General features: G+C 39.1%; 1 protein-coding gene across 2 annotated transcripts in view; it reads left to right on the plus strand.

Moving 5' to 3' along the window:
- The window catches only part of LOC127656368 (oxysterol-binding protein-related protein 3-like), a 112,431-nt gene that overhangs the window by 41,045 nt on the left and 50,212 nt on the right, over positions 1-21,174 (plus strand). For both annotated transcript variants that reach the window (XM_052144671.1, XM_052144670.1), the window contains one exon: positions 7,690-7,908. In XM_052144671.1, coding sequence (XP_052000631.1) covers positions 7,840-7,908 — 69 coding nt within the window. In that variant the 5' untranslated portion in view covers positions 7,690-7,839. The remainder of the gene's footprint in view (positions 1-7,689; positions 7,909-21,174) is intronic.

A 21,174-nucleotide genomic window follows, 5' to 3' on the forward strand; every position in this document is an offset into this window, starting at 1 on the left:
GCAGATGTGTGAAAAAACATGTTCGCGTCTGTAAGAGCCTGTAGCAAACCAAATTTTGTTTTTAAGAAAGGTAACTAGGATTGCACTGCCTATATTAATTGTCAAATTATTGACCAAATTAAACACATAGACATGACAACACTTATATGAAAAAACTATGGTTTATTTATAGTTAATTAGTAACATACTTTGTAAAAACTGTGAATTCAAATGCACAATTCAGAAAAAAATAATAGCAATATGTAGAAGGGTTGACAATCCATGTTCTATTTAATTCTTATTCTTTCTTGTTCTCACATTAATGCAGAAAAATTGCCATAAATGGAAGTGACAGTTGTGAAATTCTAAAATATTGTAAATATTTTAAATGTATGTAATCAGTGACAGTGTGTAAACATCATCTAACATAATTCTGTATTTCCATTTGTTGTCTCATTGCCCTGTTCTAGGCTGAATTTTTAGCACTTTTAAGATCAGGAACTGTTTTGCATGCATTTAAAGTAATAACAAAATAAAAACTTTCAATCTTAACTTTTCTTGGTTTAAAGAATTGTGAACCAAACCAAATCATATGTTCAGTATCGTGAACCAAACCGAATTGTAAGATGAGTGAATCGTTACACCCAAGCCATTTCTCATTGTATACACACACACACACACACACACACACACACACACACACACATATATATATATATATATATATATATATATATATAAATTTCAACTTTGATCTGGACTTGAAATCATTTTTCATTCACACAATAATTTTTTGGAACCCAGTAAACTTAAATATTGTTTTAATTTGTACATTTAATAAGGTTAAAATGGGCAAGGAGGAGGCGGGAACCGGCTAAACAGTTAAAGTAATAAATTAGCTAAATAAATTACACACGTCTTCTCTCATTATATGAGATTGTAGACATTACTGCCGTATTGTGATGTATTTCAGAGTGAAACAGCTTTTTTAACAAGAAAAAAGTGTATGGTGGAGATTTTAGTTTATCCTTTGGTTGTTGATTATATTGTGAAAATATAGGCTTTGCATAGTGGAACGGAGGCAGATGTGAATGCGAGTTTACAGTGGACACACATACACACCTACCACCATGCTGCTCGAGTCAGAGCCAGTATCGGTGAAATTGAGAAGCGATCTCAACACATTTATGATCAAAATGACAACATAAACACACAAAAACCTCATGGCTTTACACGTGCTTTGAATACCAAGATAACTGCATTGAAAAATTTAAATAAATTCCAGAGGCATCTGAAGCATTGAATTCATTTGTTTTCACCACAGCAAGTCAGGTGTGAAATGTTTTGAACTCAACCGCAAATTCGCCGTTATTCCACCTCATTCAAAATATAAATTCAAGTCAGCTGACCTGTAACCAAGGAAGTTTTGGTTAGGTTCTTAAGTTTTGAAGGAAAACAGGCGACAATACACCTTGCCATCTTCACCAACATGCGATTGATGCTTCATTCAACTCTACACAAGGTTGTGGTATTTATAAGAAAGGGGCAGGGTTTAAGTGGAATAAATGATTGGAGAAGTCCTGCATACGTCACCAGCCAGAAGACATTTCACCAGAAGATCAAGTTATGACATTTTGATTAAAGATTACGAGGTAAAAAAAAAATTGTATAATACAATTTATGCATGGATGAATCATTCACAATAAGATCAATAACATGATTTTAGAAATTAGGAGAATTTTTATTTCATGCTGATAAAGAGATAGTACCGATTAATCACATGTTCTATGCATTAATGTTCTGTAAGTACTTGTAAATAGTACAAATTATGCAAGTAAACAATAACAGTTAAACAAACATGCAATTTTAAGACATTCATTAATTCAATTAATTTGAACCTTTTTCAAAAGCTAAAATGTGGCTAATTTGATGAAAAACCAATGATAAAATCAGACAATCATTTTAATGAAGGAATCAAAATGGTTGATGAATACACATGCTTAACTTGCTTAACATTTCTAAAGCATGAGAAATGTGGCATAAAACTACCATCAGACATGCAATATGCGTCTTTACTATTTAAATTATTGGTCTACATACATTTAATAATAATATTTTGCTTAATTTCGATTTAACAATTTACTTCAATCAAAAGTTATGTCTGCAGTCAAAATAAAGGCAAAGACATCCTTTTAGAAGTATTACATAATTTTATTTTATATCCTTTCTCAAACAGTAGCCCCATGTGCTGCAGTGGTGTAGAAGAGGTCCTGTCCGTCCAGATATATCTTACATGACTGTCTTGTTCATATAAACAATTTTCAGATCATTTTTGACCTTGTATCCATCACAGTGGTTGCCCCTCTGAAATTAAAATCGGCAGTTTGCAATAATAGTTTGAGCAGGTCATTTATGAAAAGTTTAAATATCCATAGTTATGTGAATGTGTTGTTATTAGAGAATAGCCTGCAATGTGTTTAACTGATCACATGAATGTATGACTTAGTTGTGAGTTAATCAACTTGCAGTTTCATAAATCTCAGGTTACATGGCATTCTTTGTGTACATTTGTTTTCACTTTAGCTGGTCTTTGAAGGGTGTGTTTACATGGTTGCCGATATGAAATATGTCTGTGCAGGGGAAAGTGTGCAGCATATGTAAATTTATGTCTGTGTATTGCTGTATATACTATACATACGTATGTATGCTTGTGCATTTGTATGTGTATATGTATGAGCAGGGTTTTATCAGGGTCAGAAATGGTCTTTGGTGACTGATGTATTCGGTCATTCACATGCTCGAAGTTGGTATATAACATAATTGCATTTAATTAATATGTGTGATTTAATTAAATGAATGCATGCTCTGTGTGTGCTTCAGAGTGAACAGCTGACATGTTCTGTGATGATAAGCTGTTTTCAGCACTCAAGAGTGGTTTGCATTCATTGTGAAAGCAAAGTGCTGCAGATTCACAACAGTAATGCAATTACAAACAGTTGTAACTGCTAAAAGTGATCATACAAATCTAAAAACAGGACATAGATTGGTAATGGTTAACATTGCAAACTGACTAAATATGTCAAAATTAAAGCTCTAAGTGAAGGTGAGGTAAACACTTCCAGACTTTGAGATTTCAGTCATCTTTTACATGGGCGGGATTCCCCCCTCTCTAAAAACAGAATTGTGTAGGATTGTGTAACTCATACAGTGTGTGTGTACATGAATGCCTGCAAGTGTGATCAGTGGAAAGTGAATGAATAAATGATAAGTGAAGCACACGGATGCAGCTGCTCACTGTTGGCTTCTGTAGTGATGCGGGGTGAGGCGACGATGGTGGAGTGCCTTTTACTCACAACCAGGACTGTGTTTACCGGAACAAACCATTTGCCACAGCTACTTAAAGAGACCACACGCTGAGGCGGTAATTAGCCGTATCTGTGTCCTCCACTGCTCAGTAAGTGGTTCAGGAAGTCACAGTTGAGCTTTTGCTTTTAGATGAATTCATACAATCGACCTCACGCTGATGAAATGAAACTGACACAAACTCAATTAAAGAAGGTTAAATTTAAGTGCAGCAGTGTTTCTTCACATGAAATCACATGACAGATCTGTCGTGGTGTTTTATGGTCATAATATCACATAGTAAAGGTGTTAAGAGTAAAACTACATCTATCACTCTTCTGCTCTCACTACCCTTGATGGCGGGGCAGTCCACAGGTACATGGAACTCTCTCAGGTGGATAAGGCTGTTGCGGTCACTCCCCTCGAAGGCCTGTAGGTTGACGTCATCTCTGGCGCCCAAGGCGTGCAGGGCGGAGGTGGCCTGTCCAGCGGCAAGTCCACTAGGCCAAGGCACTTAGAGATCTGCACTCGGGTAGTCCTGATCCTGATGTACTGCTGGAACTGCGCTCGGCGACCGAACCCGTCCTCCGGGCCACCAAGGTCACGGTGCATGCACTCGGACAGGCGATGGCCACCCTCGTGGTCCAGGAACGTCATATGTGGCTGAATCTGGTCAAGATGCGGGACCCCGATAAGGCTCGCTTTCTCAACGCCCTCATAGCGCCTCACAAGCAAGTGCGCCCAGTCGGTGCAGAACTGCCTAAGTTCATTCAGACCAGGCACAGTGGTTCCACTGAAACAATTTCAGAGGCTCCTGGGGCATATGGCATCCTCAGCGACGGTCGCGCCGCTCGGGTTGAATTCTGGCTTCAGACTTGATTCCCGAGATGGGCATGGCGCCATGGCACATACCGTGTGACCCTCTCCCCTTCCTGCCATCACTTATTCAGCCCTTGAACAGACCTCTGTTTTCTACGGGCAGGAGTCCCCCTACAGCAGGTGTTCAGATGCATCGTAGTAAGTACAGACGCCTCCCAGTTGGGCTGGAGCGGTGTGTGCAACGGGCCTGCAGCCGCTGGCTCCTGGATGGGGCCCTGGCTGGGTTGGCACATCAACTGCCTAGAGTTGCTGGCTGTATTTCTTGACTTTGATCTGCGGCGATCATGTGTTGATTCGCTCAGACAACAAAGCGACAGTAGCGTATATAAATAGCCAGGCTATATAAAGTTCGCTCTGGCTCTATCCCCTCATGGGATCTCTCCTTTGCCCTCTCGGGCCTTCGGGGAGCCCCATTTGAGCCACTAGAATCAGTCGAACTAAAGGCCTTCTCCTTGATGACAGCCCTCCTGATCACGCTCATTTCCATCAAGAGGGTTGGGGACCTGCAAGCATTCTCAGTCAGTGACAATTGCCTGGAGTTTGGTCCGGCAGACTCTCAACTCATCCTGAGACCCTGAACAGGCTACGTGCCCAAGGTTTCTTCGACCCCTTTCAGGGATCAGGTAGTGAAACCGCAAGTTCTGTCCCGGGAGGAGGCAGACCAAGCCTTAGCGTTGCTGTGTCCGGTGCATACTTTGCACACCTATTTGTATCGCACACAGAGCTTTAGACACTCTGAGCAGCTCTTTGTCTGTTTTGGTGGACAGCGGAAAGGAAACACTGTCTCCAAACAGAGGCTTGTCCACTGAATTGTGGACGCCATTGCGTTGGCCTACCAGATCCAGGCCATGCCCGCCCCCTTGTGGGTTCAAGCACACTCTACAAGGAGTGTGGCATCCTCGTGGGCACTGGCCAGTGGCACCTCTCTAGCAGACATCCGCAGAGCGGCGGGCTGGGCAACACCCAATACCTCGCAAGATTTTACAATCTCTGGGTTGAGCCGGTCTTGTCCCATGTTTTGACAGGTCCGCACACGTAGAATTCGGTAATACAGTGACAACAGCTGGCCGGGTGTATCGCTTGTCCATAGCTTCTTTCCCCTCCTCTGAGGTGAAGACGTGCGCTCTACTCCCCCAGTCGAGTCCACAAGTCACGGACATGTCATGGGGGTCCTTCCTCCATAGCCCTCTGGCTCCGAACTCAGCAGAGGAAGTTCGCAGCCATACCCACCGCAGGCACCGACTTGCCTGTGCTTTAATAGGTGTTCCACAGGTTCTAATTATTCCAATATCTCCTGTGAAGTATTTTCCGCAGTACGGTCCCCCTGACGGCGGATCCGCGTCTCCCTTGGGCAGAGCTCCCTCTGCCCCCCCCGGTCACTGTGTTTGTAGAGCTCCTCCCCGTCGAGGCAGGACCTACCACCGCGCCATGTGTGACTGGTAAGCCCATGTGACATATTTGCCACATGTTAAACTCCCCTTCAAATTGAACTGACTATATTCATATATATACTTCAACTGTATTAAAATTTAAGTGAGCACATAAGTGAGCGCAAAGCATTTGTGTAATGTTAAATGTTCTTGGTCAATGGGGTTCATACACGCAGTGTTAATAATATACGCACACAGAGTAGGAGACTCACGCCCTCTCCATAGTATTTCTGTAGAAATAGGTCTTCCTTCATTCATGTACAAAAGGACTCATGGGTTTAATAGGAGAGCCTTAAAATAACATATTCAAGTAAAGAATTTAGGGCAGATATATCTTGTGATGGTACTGTATTGATCAGCAGGAGTGTGATCCACCAGACAGTCCAAACAGAATCTGTGCAAGATGAAAGATAAAATGTCCCTGATAAAAAAAAAATGGTCCCTGCTGGAGTGATGAAGCAAACCGCTACAACTTGCAGCTCTCACGGTGCGGATCATGGATGAACTGTGGCGTAGGTGCGCCATCAAGCGGCAAGCGAAAACTCATGACACCAGAGACTTCACGAGTCGCGGCAGTCCAGTCACATTCCAGTGCACAACAATGCATGAAAATTCATTTGGATTGAATCCAAGAGTCTATTATACGTAGTATAAGAAAAACACAGACTAAAAGTAACAAAACAGAACAAAAACATTTTCGGTGTGAAGCGGCAGCAGTTAGTAAACAAACTTTGTTCATCCATGACAGTAGGTGTCAGTATAAAGTCCAAAACCACTTGAACTATTGGGACTAGTAAGAGCCAGCTAAAAACTTACTGAGTGCACCAAAATCCCCTCACCCACTATAAACAAACAGTGAGTTAGGCACAGGTGTTGTTATACGAGTATTGATATAGTGCTGCCGTAACACATGACTTCAAACAAATCCAAAGGCAAAGAGAGAGATAGAGAGCATTCTCTCCATTACTGAGAGAACCATGTTCAGATAAAGACAGCAGCATGGACAGGATGAGACAATAAAGGAAATCTCAGATGGTACTACTACACTACTCTGATGAAGTCTGTGCTATAAATGAAACTCAGATTCATAAAATCATGTTAAAAACTATTTGACATGTCAGCAAACCCACAGTGTGTGTGCACAGGAGCATAGCTAACAGAGCTGTTGCTAATTTCATGCAAATGGGGATGTTTTTTTTATGGAAAATGGTCATGAAAAACAAAAATATGGCACCATAAACATTACTAACATTTACAGCTGTCAGTCGATTCAAATATTTAACTGAGATTAATCACATAATTTAATTCTGATTTCATTTAATTTAATTGTGAAGTCTGAGATAACATTTTGATGATTTTTTTAAATCCCAGACAACAGAATGAAATAGTTACAGTGTAATAGTGTAACTTAATACATATGTTTAAAAAACACGTCAGTTATATTTGCTGAAGTTAATAGCATGCGTTAACATGTTAATTTTGACAACTGTAGTAACATTAATTAAAATTCAGGCAGGGAAAATTAATAATATTTTTTTTTTAAAGATGACATAATTTTTAAGGAGTGGTGTACAATCAAGTTACACTTTTTACCTGGTTGTGCTATATAGGGACCAGAACATCATAGAGACTGTCTTTACATAGATTAGGCTCTTTTCACTTGGGCCGAAAGCAACCAGGTAGATTGCTTTCTTGCCCTTGAAATGCTCGAGCAAGCAATCATAAGAAAGAGAGAAGGAGATCTGTTGTGATGACTGCAGTCTGTTACTGCTATATATTGTATGAAGCCCCCACACTTCTGCATTCATAATTCTGAGATGCTGACAGAGTGGGAGATGATCTTTGGGATGGAACTATAGTATGTTCATGATTCACACTGGTCTTGAGTGGGCTGGCATCTTCCCCAGCTGACCAAGCCTTTATGCTTTCAGATCATTCTGCCATTTGATATCCTCTGGTGTGTGAGTGGTGTTCATTACCTGTAAAGATGAAAGCCTGACATCATGTTGAGGTTTCCTTTCGTGATCGATCCACTCATTCTAACATCATCTATCTACAGGGTCGAACCCCGTGTCCAAGCTTTAGATGAAGAAGCAAATGGAGACATACAACTGCTGAGCTACTCCCTCTGCTCCTCTCCTCCTGCTTTTTTCCTCACCTTTTTCCTTCTTAATGAGAGGAGTTGAGCTCAGAAGAGAAAACTTCCACCATGTCCCAGAAGATCTCCTCTCCATCTCACAGCAATAGTAGTTCCTCCTCCAAACATGAAAGCAGACAGGTGAGTGCCTGTTTTATTTGACAGTTAATTACCTAATTTGTCTGCGAAATATTGCACTGTAGGTCAGGTAACCTTAAAAATGTACTTCATGTACAGTAGTAACATTTACTTTAAATTAACTGGTTTTATTCAAGTAAAAAATATAATTTAATATGATTTACCTGACTTTGTCATGTCTGTGTTTTTTTTTTTTTTTTTTTGTGACCTCAGATATACACTTTCCTTTATACATTCATAGAAATTTGATCCTAAAGTACTGATGTTGATTAAAAACAAAACACATGATGTGTCAACTAAAATATTAGTACAGGTTTAAATATAGCAGATATGTGACTGTTGTAGAACCTCATGTTCTGTTTGTAATTCACAGTTCTCAGGGTGACAAGCTTCAATTAACTTTTCTTAATACATTTCACACAATACAAATAGGTTTCGAACAAAATTAAGCCATATTACTGGCATTAATCACAGCGGAACCTTTAACATATAAATGTTTATTCCTCAAAATTAGTTTCTTTGCCATTTTTTCAAGGCAGATGAAAAATGGTCTTGACGAATGAAATCAGTGGACTAGACCAATTGTTTTTGGACTTAAACCAAAATTAATCTCTCTTATCTGTGATGACAGTGTGGGAAAAAAATTATATCACATGCCTATGAAATGAGCCTTAAGCTCCAGATAAATCAAGTTTTGCTTTAATTTGTTTTTCATTTATTGCTATCCTTAAACACTTCCTGATGTAATATGAAATGATTATTGCCAAATGAATCATAATTTCTCTCATCTCAACTGCAGAATTGGCCTGTTATTTCCTGTTCAGAACATAAATATTATCTTTAAATGAAGGATACAAATATGTCTCTTGTTTTATGCAGGTCTATTTATTTTCTGAATAAACATAATATATCTGGAATTTTCCACAAATAAGGTACTGCATAGATTCTAAAACTTTTTCAACAAATGGTCTGTCAAAGGAGCTGCTTAACCTTTAGAAAATGTTGATTGTCAAACTCTGGAGGTCAAGGCCAATTAACAAATTTGGGACAGTGTAAAACCTTGATTTTTTGTTTTAGCAAGAAATATCAAATAAACATAATTTAAATAAATAGACAAAAAGTATCAAATAAAATTAAATAAAAAATAAACAGGAATTACATTATTTACCTTCCTTCCCACCATGCTGCAGAAATGGTCCAACGTTTGTACACATATTTTAATGTGATTTACACTAGCTACTTTTAATGCTATGAAAAGGCAAGGCAAGGCAAGTTTATTTATATAGCACATTTCATACACAATGGTAATTCAAAGTGCTTTACATAGAAGAGATTAAAATAAGAATAAAAAAATAAGAATAACTGAAACAGTTTAGAATAAAATAAAATAAAATACAGTACAAACAGTCGGACACACAGTGGCACAGTGCTCATTCAGTAAATGCACAGCTAAACAGATGTGTTTTGAGTCTGGATTTGAATGTGACTACTGTAGAAGCACATCTGATCTCTTCTGGAAGCTGGTTCCAGCTGCGGCTGGCATAAAAGCTAAAAGCAGACTCTTCTTGCTTAGAGTGAACCCTTGGTATTTCTAGCTGATGTGATCCTAATGATCTGAGTGATCTGTTGGGTTTATATTCAGTGAGCAGAGGTCCTATCCCATTGAGTGATTTATATACCAGTAATAATACTTTAAAATCAATACTAAATGTAACTGGGAGCCAGTGTAAAGACCTGAGGACTGGTGTGATATGTTCATATTTTCTGGTTCTGCTCAGAATCCTGGCAGCAGCGTTCTGAATGAGCTGCAACTGTCTTATGGTCTTTTTGGGAAGGCCAGTGAGGAGTCCATTACAATAATCCACCCTGCTGGTGATGAAAGCATGCACAAGTTTCTCTAGGTCTTGACTGGAAACAAAGCATCTAATTCTTGCAATATTTTTCAGATGATAGTATGCTGATTTAGTTATTGCTTTGACATGACTACGGTCTGACTGTAGAGACACACCAAGATTCCTGACTTGATTTTTAGTTGTTTGACCCTAGCGTCAAGGTATGCATTCACCTTGAGAACTTCATCTTTGTTTCCAAACACAATGACTTCAGTTTTGTCTTTGTTTAACTGAAGAAAGTTTTGGCACATCCAACTGTTAACTTCATCAATGCATTGGCACAGGGAGTCAATGGGGCTTTAATCGTTAGGTGATAGGGCTAAGTAGATCTGTGTGTCGTCTGCATAGCTGTGGTAAGCAATTTGGTTCTTTCTCATTATTTGGCTCATTGGGAGCATATACAGGTTGAACAGGAGTGGCGCAAGAATTGAGCCTTGAGGGACTCCGCATGTCATGGACGTCCACTCAGACTTATGGTCTCCTATACTCACGTAATAACCTCTCCCTTCTAAGTATGACCTGAACCATTTTAGGACCATCCCAGAAAGCCCCACCCAGTTTTCCAGCCTGTCAAGAATTATGTTGTGATCAACAGTGTCAAATGCAGCACTGAGATCGAGTAGTACCAGTACTGATAATTTGCCTGTATCAGTATTTAAGCGAATATCGTTTATTATCTTTATGAGCGCTGTCTCTGTGCTGTGATGCGATCGGAAACCAGATTGAAAATTGTCAAAGTATCCATTTGAGTTCAAGAACTTGTTCAGCTGATTGAAGACAACTTTTTCAATGATCTTGCCTATGAAAGGAAGATTTGAGATCGGTCTATAGTTGCTTAATATGGTCTTATCCAGATTGCTCTTTTTCAAGAGGGGCTTGACAACTGCAGTTTTCAGGGAGTTTGGAAAACTCCCAGAGATAAGTGAAGAGTTTATCACTTCTAGGAGATCTGCTTCTAAACAGTTGAACACACTTTTGAAAAAAGATGTGGGAAGTGCATCAAGGGCGCAGCTTGATGTTTTAAGGTGCTGTACGGTTTCTTCCAAAATTTTGCCATCAATTTCTTTGAAATCAGACATAGTAACTACTTTCTCAGGTTGTGGTTTGATTTGTCTGACCCCAGCACAACTCAAGGATGTGCTGATCACCTTTCTGATATTATTGATTTTTTCAGAGAAGAAAGAAGCAAACTCATTGCACTTGCTGTCTGAGAGCATTTCACTGGGAATCTGGCTTGGGGGTTTGTCAGTCTCTCTACAGTCGCAAAAAGAGTGCGTGTGTTGTTTAAGTTGCTGTTTATAATATTCGAGAAGAAAGTCTGTCTAGCTTTGCCTAGTTCCATATTAAAAGCATGGATGCTGTCTTTGTAGATGTTATAATGGACTACAAGTTTTGTCTTCAGCCACATGCGCTCTGCTTTTCTGCATTGTCTTTTCATATTTTGCACTGCTGTTGAGTTTCTCCAAGGTGCTTTTTGTCTGCCACTCTTCTTCCTGACTTTCACAGGAGCAATATCATCAATTACACTTTTAACTTTTGAGTTAAAAGAATCAAGGAGAAAATCAGCAGAGTCAGCAGATATACTTGGTGTTAAAGATATAGCCTTCATAAATAGTACACTAGTGTTCTCATTTAAGCATCTCTTCTTGACAGACACAGATCTAGCTTCAATGGCAAGAGAGATCAATATATCAAAGAAAACACAGAAATGATCAGACAGTGCTACATCCTAAATAACAATCGATGAAATGTTTAGACCCTTACTGATAAGTAAATCTAGAGTGTGTCCATGATTGTGTGTGGGTCCATGTACATGCTGAGTCAGATCAAAAGTTTTTAAAATAGTTATGATTTTTTTTGTCATATTGTTTTCTGCATTATCTATGTGAATGTTAAAGTCTCCAGCAATGGCAAAACAGTCAAGCTCTGAGGTAATTGTTGATAACAGTTCTGTAAAGTAAGATAATATTATCAGCCCTCTACATTGCGAGTATATCACTCACATATGCGAGTACATTTTGCACTATGTGACAAAAAATGGCTGTTATTAGCCACTGGCAAGTAAATATTAACATTTCACTTGCCAGTGATAGAGTTGTGTAGTGTCAAAGCACCAAGGCCCTTTACTGAATAAAAAGCCAAACTCACGCGAAAATATAAACAAGGTATAAACGTATTCGTTTTGTGAACGCAAAGCGCTCTAGTTTCACTTAACAGCCATGTGATTGCAAATGTCCGTGGTCATTGTGGGTTTATTCATACAGTGTTATAACATGCAGTGAGACAGAGGAGATGCCCTCCTCTATTTCTGTAGAGATAATATAATGCAAGAAACAGAATCTCAAAGTCCTGCATGAGAAATAAGGGCTTGTGAGTTAATCAGAGAGCCTTAAAATAATGTGTGAAAGTAAAGAATTTAAGGCAGACATATTTTATTATTGCATAGTATAATATATTATAATATAAGATAAAGTAATTGCTATACAGGTTAGCTGGGTTACAAAAGAAGCAAAAGAATACAAAACATTGAAAAAGTCCAGTGGATCAAAAGTAAATCGGACAAATAAGAGAGATATATTTTAATCATTTAGACATATTTTGATATTTAAAATATTATTTTAATTATTTTAAATTTTATACTTTTATATTTGACTGTCAAATTTGTTTTTGAAGCCTGTAAAGGAAATCATATACCCTTATTTTATTACATGACCCAAGCTAAATTTGTATAAATGAGTTTGTATGGTAATTAATCATCATATTCGTGAAACACCTAAAACAGACAATTAATCATCATAGTCCTAAAACAGGCAATTGATTTTTTTTAAATGCGTACGAAATTGCTTGTATCATTATTAAAAATGCGATTTCATGACATCATATAAATTGATAGAATGTGAAATTTGTACATTTTTAAAAAGCTAAAATGTGATTAAAATCATAAAGCAAAAAAAAAAAAAAAACTACAATATGCTATATTGCGTAAATATATATGAAGAGGACTCTCTCAGTTTGCTTAATATATTTTTTAATTACATTATGCTACATGTCGTCAAAAGTCAAAACCAAAGTGTATTAGCTTATGTCGATTCTTTCTCCAACATGATCATAGAGGGTTGATTATGTTAAGTTAATAAAAGTTCATATTATGTTCAACGGTAGTTTATTTATTTAATTGATCTCACTACAAAAAAAATTGGATTTGTGCATCTAATGCTTTTTAAAATGCCATGGGACCATGGTGTACCATATTTGTGGAAAGTGCCATCTGTCTGTGTCTGTACTGTTTGTACACCTGCATGTGTGGTTGTTGGTATCCTCTGAGCTTTGGAGGGTGGGTTGGCGTCCTTCTCCTTAGATGAACAGGCTGGCCTGATTATACGACTTTAATCTCTAATCTCATCATTGGGAAGCATTATAAATCTTATTACTCCTCCTAAAATTAGATATGTTTCACAGTTTGGGTGGCAGACGTTATTGTCATTACAGCAGCATTTTGAAGTATAGTGTTTGACTACTGCAGAAAACCCATCCAGTGATCAGGTGCCCGCTTCTTAAAAATAGGGATATGGGTCTGGAACTGATACTAAGGATTTATTAATAAATTTGCACTTAAATGTATTCTAAATATACACTAAAATTCAAAACCAACTAAAAACCACACTTGCGCAAAATTACAGCCTCCCGCAGTGTGAGGGACCGAGGGTCAGAAACAAGGAACACAAGCTCTTAACTGAAAAAATGGGTCTTTATTTTATCCCAAATAAAAAAGGACTTACAAACTCATACATTTCTTACAACATAACAAAATCCACAAACTAAAAGAAAATAAGATAACACAACATTCAACAGAAAACAACTAACAAACTAAAGCTGTCCCATGTAATGAACAAAGCAACAGCTTATAAAGGAAAGGACGGGCCCCATTACAACACAAGAAGGGAAAACAAAGGAACTTTACATTTAACACTTAACCCTACTTAAATCATGATCAAATCAACAAATACATTTATGAAATCAAAATTGAAGAAAAGCAAATTTTATAAAGATACCATAAATATAGAACTAAAGAAGTCAATTAATATATATATATATATATATATATATATATATATATATATATATATATATATATATACAGTTTTTCCTCCTCCCCATGCAATTTGAGCAAATGGTATGTTCGGACGGAACCAATAATGCTTAAATTCCTCATTCCTGCCCGGACTCTAATTTTCGGCACCACAATATGCTGCTTCTGCCATCCGTGTCTGAAGACCATCGCCACTCATCACCGGTAAACTTAAACTCAAATAGAAACAAATATAAATAACAGACACAACGAAACTAACTTGTGTGTACTCCAAATCAGTAATGATGTAAATAAAGATATGCAAATCTAAAGAATATAGATAAAGAATATAGATTGATTCCTGTGGTTTTTGTAAACTACCATTATACTGTAACCAAAATAAATGAGGACAGAAAGAAAATTAGAGTGAAAATTAAATATAGAGATTAACCATAAATGAATAAACACATACCCTCCACGTAAATGTGTGTGTATGTGCCTGTAAGAGATGCATCTACATTACCACTTTTGTGCGGCCAACCCTATGGTCGTCACACGCAGCATTTAAAACATGCAATGGAATGAGATTAAATGTTTATATGTATATATATTTATATTATTTTTAGAAAAATGAACAACTAAGTGACCCTAAAATAAGTCGTACTTCTTTAAGAGGACCTAAAATTATGTGCATTATAGCTCGATCTGAGATTAAAATGCACAAAGATGCAGCCAACTGCACATATTTAAGGAAAGGTTTTTGCAGAGTGATTAATCACTGTACATGAGAGGTTGTTAAGGAAACCCTTATATGGACATTGCTTGTGCATGCTTTATTCAAATGACTAACTGTGGGGAAGTGCTCCTCATTTGGAATAATCCGGCTTCAGCAACATTAAAACGAAGGTAAGAACAAATTTATGTACTCAACGGTTGTGAAACTTTTTCTGCACTCAAAAATGCACAACGTATATGCATTTATTAAAGAATGAGACTGTCATGGGAGGATTCAGCCCTGGTTTGTTTTGTGTGTCTTCACTCGTGTTGTTGTGGGTGTGGGGTTAATTGCACGGGGGCGTTGCTCAGCAATGCTTTTTACCAGCCGCTGCCATATCCCACTCTCCTCCAAGTACGACTGCAGTGGGATTCTCTGCATCACTCCTGTCAAGCCCTAGTCGACTCCGGTGCTGAAGCCAACCTCATTGACGCTTCTCTGGTCAAGGCTCTCAAGATCCCCACATCTACTCTCAATGTCAAGATTCCAGTCAATACTCTATGCAACACTCAATTTATGGAAATAACTCACTGCACCACCGCCTTAAACCTCATTGTCTCAGTAATCATTCTGAACTTACCTCATTTTTCATCATTGACTATCCACTCACCCCAGTCGTCCTAGGACATTCATGGTTATCCACACACAATCCTCACATTTGCTGGTCTGGCAGCACGATTTTGGCTTGGAGTACTTTCTGTCATACTGTCATACTGTCTTTTGTCTGCGCCTTCCCCTGTTTCTTGTCCTGTGTTTCAGGATGAACTGGTGGATGTTTCCAGAGTTCCCATGGAGTACCACGACCTGAGAAGGGTGTTCAGTAAGTATCGTGCTGCATCTCTTCCTTCTCATCGTACCTTTGGTTTTGCTATTGAGCTTAAATCAGGTAAGTTTCCCCCCCAAGGGTGGTTTATACTAACTCTCAGCTCCTGAAAGGGAGGCCATGGAGAAATACATTTCTGATTCTCTGGCAGCCAAGATCGTTCGACCCTCTTCTCCAGCAGGTGTGTGGTTCTGTTTCATGGAAAAGAAGGATGGTTCCCTTTGGCCCTGTATTGACTATCAGAGACTGGATGACATTACCATGAATGTGAAGAACACCTACCCTTGATGTCATCAGCCTTCAAGCGCCTGTGGTGTGCAAACTTTTTCACAAATTTGGAACTTTGTAATGCTTATCATATGGTCCGCATCAGAGAGGGCTATGAGTGGAAGACTGCTTTTAACACCCCTAGGGGACACTTTGAGTATCTGGTGGTGCCTTTCGGCTTAGCCAACGCCCCCACAGTCTTCAAGGCATTTGTCAATAATGTGCTGAGAGATATGATTGATCAGTTCATTTTGTCTACTTGGATCATATACAGAATTTTTTCTCATTCTCTCCAGGAACATGTTCAGCACGTCAGACGAGTGCTCCAACGGCTGTTAGAGAGAACCTGTCATCCCTAACAAGTTGGTGGTGCCGCCAGTGTCCTGGGAGATTGAGTCGAAGGTCCGCTTGGCCTTACAAGGGTTACACTCCCGTTTCATTCCTCCAAAGTTGCCTGTCACCCTGGAGTTGAGTGCACCCTGGCTCTGATCAGACAGAGATTTTGGTGGTCATGCATGGCCCCTGATTTTCATCAGTTCGTGGACACCGGTTTGGTCTGTGCTTCTTCAGCCGCTGTTGGTACCTACGAGTCCCATATTTTCCTCGATTTTGTTACTGCCTCCCTCTCCTAGGGATTTACAGTCATCTTGACCGTAGTGGACCTGTTCTCGAAGGCAGCACATTTAATTCCTCTACCCAAATTACCTTCTGCTAGAGAGACAGCGATCGAATTCATGGCCTCCTGAAAGACGTGGTCTCCGACAGGGGGCCCCAATTTGTTTCCAAATTTTGGAAGGAGTTTTGTAGATTTCTGGGGGCTACTGTCAGTCTTACCTCTGGGTTCCATCCTCAGAGCAATGGGCAGGCTGAGCGAGCGAATCAGGACTTGGAGAGAACTTTGCAGTGTTTGGCTTCCCAAAATCCCTCTTCTTGGAGTCAGCAACTTGCGTGGGTGGAATAAGCACACAACTCTTGTGCTCTTGTGCCAGTTTCATCCATGGGTCTCTCTCCATTTCAGACTAGTTTAGGTTACCAGCCACCTCTATTTCCAGCACTGGAACCCGAAGTCGCAGTACCCTCTGGCCATGCGTTCATCCAGAGGTGCCATTGCTGGGTGGACTGGGAAGGTTACGGTCTGGAGGAGAGATGGTGGGTCCCTGTATGGGAAATACTGATTGATAGGTTCCACCAACATCAGGTCACCGGTCCTGAGAGCACCAGGGGCCGCACGTAGGTAGGGGGTACTGTCATGTGTGGATTCAGCCCCGGTTTGTTTTGTGTGTCTTCACTTGTATTGTTACGTGTGTGGCGTTAATTACACGCGGCGTTGCTCAGCAACACTTATTACCAGCTGCTGCTTGATTAATGTGACACTTGCACTCTATCTCGTTTCCCCTTTACAAGCTGCCCTTTGTGTGAGTTGTGTTTGTCGGATCGTTCTCGTATGCTGTTGCTCATGCTCACATTTATTTCTTTTTTTTTAGTTGGATTTCCCTTTACCTGTTTTCCTGTGCTACAGTCAAATATCTCTCTCAGTACTCTCTGCATTTGGTCTTCTCTGCCTTCATCATCCCACCTCTCTGGACTCATTGCCTGCCAAGCTTAGTCATCATCATCATCGCCATTGGACTTCTCTTGCTGTTTTTCGCATGCTGTGTTTACCACTCAATTATTCATTAAATATAATTTGAACGGTTACCTGCATCTGTGTCCTGACAGAGACCCACTGTCCCCCGATTGGAAACCCTGTTGATGCGTGCGCATGGATAGAGCAGAGCGTAACTTCAGGCTTCATTCAATCCGCTCACATCCATGTCCCGCATGAGAAGCAAATTTAGTGCTTATAAAGCAAGATGAATATCATAAGGTTGCTGCATTGCTTAACCGAAATGCGTACGGATGTGACTGGCATTAAAGTGTCAAAATAAAGGTGTGTCTTTAAAAAATAGATATCGATGTTTACAAGTTGCATCAGTGACATCACACTGCATCTATCCAGATTAATGGATCGTTACACTCCTAGTACGTAAATATACTACAACCATACCGCCTTGCTCTAATACTAAACAATAGGTATTTCTAGCCAGAAGTTAGAAACACTAAATATTTTGAACATATTTTGTTTAAAAAAACACATTTTCAGAACAGTTAATTAATTGGGACAATTTAGTCGTTTAACTCTTTCCCCGCCAGCGTTTTTAAAAAAAGTTGCCAGCCACCGCCAGGGTTTTTGATGATTTTCACTAAAGTTTAATGGCCCACAGAATATTTTCTTCCATGAATATATGAAGATGCTATATATCAAAATAAAGATCTGAGCCTCTGCTTTTAGGCAAAACAAACGATTTTATTTTATCTTCATATGTTCTTTTTTTATTGCCACTTGAACAGAGGTAGGTTTTGTCAAAAACAACATTTCGGACCAAAAGCTGAGAAAAAGGCATTTTTATCAAACAAGTGCTTTAGTATTAGTATGGTGTTCCACTTCACGTTTGAGACGATCGCAGTCTGTTTCTTTGATCAAAGAGTTGCGTACTCTTTCAAAACATATGTGCGGGTCTTCCTTACCGTATACCACCTAAACACGGATACCCGGAAAATTCCGTGTTTGGCTGAGAAGCGTTTTTTCATAAAACCCGGAAAATTCCGTGTTTGGCGGGGAAAGAGTTAAACATGAACCCTATCTATCTGCCCTGCTAGTCATTGTATTTGAGGAATGATTGGAATTGGAATTGAGCTTTTGTGGGATCAGTTAGACTGTTGCGTGGTGCGTGAGACACAGACAAGACAGCCACATTCATGGCAAGTACTACAGGAAGCGTGGGGTGAAATGTCACCTGAGTATCTGGACAAACTGACAGCTAGAATGCCAAGGATGTGCTGCACGTGGAGGATTTTTTGATGAGAAGCCTTTGAAGTAGTTTAAGAAGTTCTGAACATTTGTTTTAAATTGTAATAGTAATCTTTCACATTATTAATGTCCTGACTATATATTTTGATCAGTTGAATGCAGCTTTGGTGAATAAAAGTACCAATTTCTTTCCATAAGAGCAGTGTCGCCAGTGTATGTTTAAAGATAGATAACAGAAGCAAAGCAGCAATGTCTCCCCTGTTCCCCCTCGCCCCAGCAGATCAGACTGACAGACGTAGGCTGAAGTGCGGTGGATTGCAGTCGCATGTAGCTTGCCATGTATCCCTAAATGTGTTCTCAATAGATTTATCTAATGACCCAAAAAACTATGTGTATGAGTGACTGAACTAAATTACTAGTTAACTATGAGCAACATGTGCCCTATAGTTTCCTAACTGAACTTAATTGTATTTTCAGTTAGGACAACTCGATTTAGCTTAAAGATTTATGTTGACGCAAGACAGTGGAGTAGACTTGGTCTTGACAATTGATCTGATTAATGCCTGCTGCTTGTCATGAGTCAATATGCAGCTGTTGTTGGCACAAAAACATGATGCAGCTGAGACAAAAGAGACATGCTGCTGCAACTGTACTACCAACATCAAGATAAAGCCAACCAACAGCTATATTTAAAGATAGATAATACAACATACAGCAATGTCTCACCTTTAGGAGTGCTGGTGTATGCTTCTGGATCAAGATTATGGTTAAATATGGTTGCTTGGCTGGAGGACAACCACAAACTCATCATGGGTTCCTGTCGCCATAAGGAACAGAGGATCCGAGGCAAGGTGTAGTACCAGGATCGCAGGTATCGGGACATGCGAGAGGACAAAATCTGCATTATTATTGGCTATGACAATTGATATACCATGACATGTCCATTTATTAATGCTAAATGGAAGACAGCATGTTAATAGTAGTCAGGAATCTTAGCATGAGGTCTAAAAAAGGCTAAATGAAAGAATTTACATGTGGAGTCTCCAGACCTTAAAACACATACAGCTATGAGGAAATCTAATCCTAGAGCTGTTGTTTGATCATCAAAAACACCAAACATTGACCGATGTGCATCTTACACATTTAAAGTTGTGAGAGAGCTAAACGTTTAGTTTTGCCTTTGGGGAATTTTTCCTTTAGCCCATTCAGGAATGCCGGATGCAGGCTTACACAGGAACAGACAAAACCAGCACAGAGGATAGGAATAGCTCAGGCAGGTCATAAGGAGTGTGGATTTAGCCATCCCTACCCTCATATTTTGGCAGCAGTATTCATGAATAGAATTTAGGTGGTGCCAATGATCTTAATATTATTAACCTGATTTGGTAGATAAAAAATAAATGTAAATATGCAGTCCAACTGAGTCAACACTACTTTTGATATAGGGAATAAAATAGTGACATTTATAATAATATAGGCTAATGTTGAATGTTACATAGAAGAAAATAAGTTTGCCTTGCCATTCCTTGCCCCACACGACACACAATTACGTTGGTATTGAGTTCAAAATGCAGAAGATTTATACCCAGGGCAAGAGAAGGGATTCCGTGGCCAGTCTGTAGATGCTTAAGTCTGAATATTCAACCTGCCAAAAGAGCTGCATCTTTAAATTGGGGGATGAAGTAGGCTAATCAGATTAGTCATATTATTTTAAACAATTTTAAACATTTAAGTGCGCCCAGATATGCATGAATTCATAGCATGATACAATGAATTAGGAACTATCACTGAAAATTGTCTAAAGCACCTTTACACAGCCGAGTAAGCCTGCTCTGTGCATCATCAAATCTGTGTAAAACGCAGTTTCAAGGAGTAAATTTTGGTTCTGTGTAAATGAAATGCAGCATCAGGGCAGCCTTAAACAATTGTTTAACCATTTCATGAGTTATTTTCATATTTCAAGGTTACCTTCATAATTCACAGTCTATATTCATCATTTAAATATTATCTCATAAACTTTTAGCATTGTGCTGCTGTTTAAATGCATTCATGTCTGCACTGATCAGATTTAAAGTCATTCTGTGCCACCTGGGTTTAAAGATGGTATAAAACTATGTATCCTTATGCACTCCGAAGGCTAGGTAAGACTTAAGAGTCTGGTTTCACACTCCTTAGAAGACAAAATCAAACAATCTACTATAAAGCCAGTCCATAATCCAGACGGCACAGTAATATTTTATCTGGTGAGATTACATTAGCTTGGCTCAGGCATACAATCAACCTGGTGCAGTCTATATTTTTACTGCAGTTACCAGCAAGGGGACTAATGTGGTTGTAATATGAATCGCTGCTTATAGTCTTTTCAATGTCACAATACTTAATTTATGAACAACATTCAAATAATTACAATATGTTTAAAACAGCTTCTTCCCCCATAAGTAATAGTACAGTACATAATAGTTAGTCCACTTGATCCTTCCATTCTGTCCATCACTCATTCTCACCACTCCCAGTCTGGGAAGTGGAAGGCTAGCCGCTAGGTTTAGACCTTCTGCTTTATGAACTCAGAGTTCAATGCTGCATTGTAATGTA

Source organism: Xyrauchen texanus, chromosome 15 (assembly GCF_025860055.1).
Source record: "Xyrauchen texanus isolate HMW12.3.18 chromosome 15, RBS_HiC_50CHRs, whole genome shotgun sequence".
Classification (NCBI taxonomy): Eukaryota; Metazoa; Chordata; class Actinopteri; order Cypriniformes; family Catostomidae; genus Xyrauchen; species Xyrauchen texanus.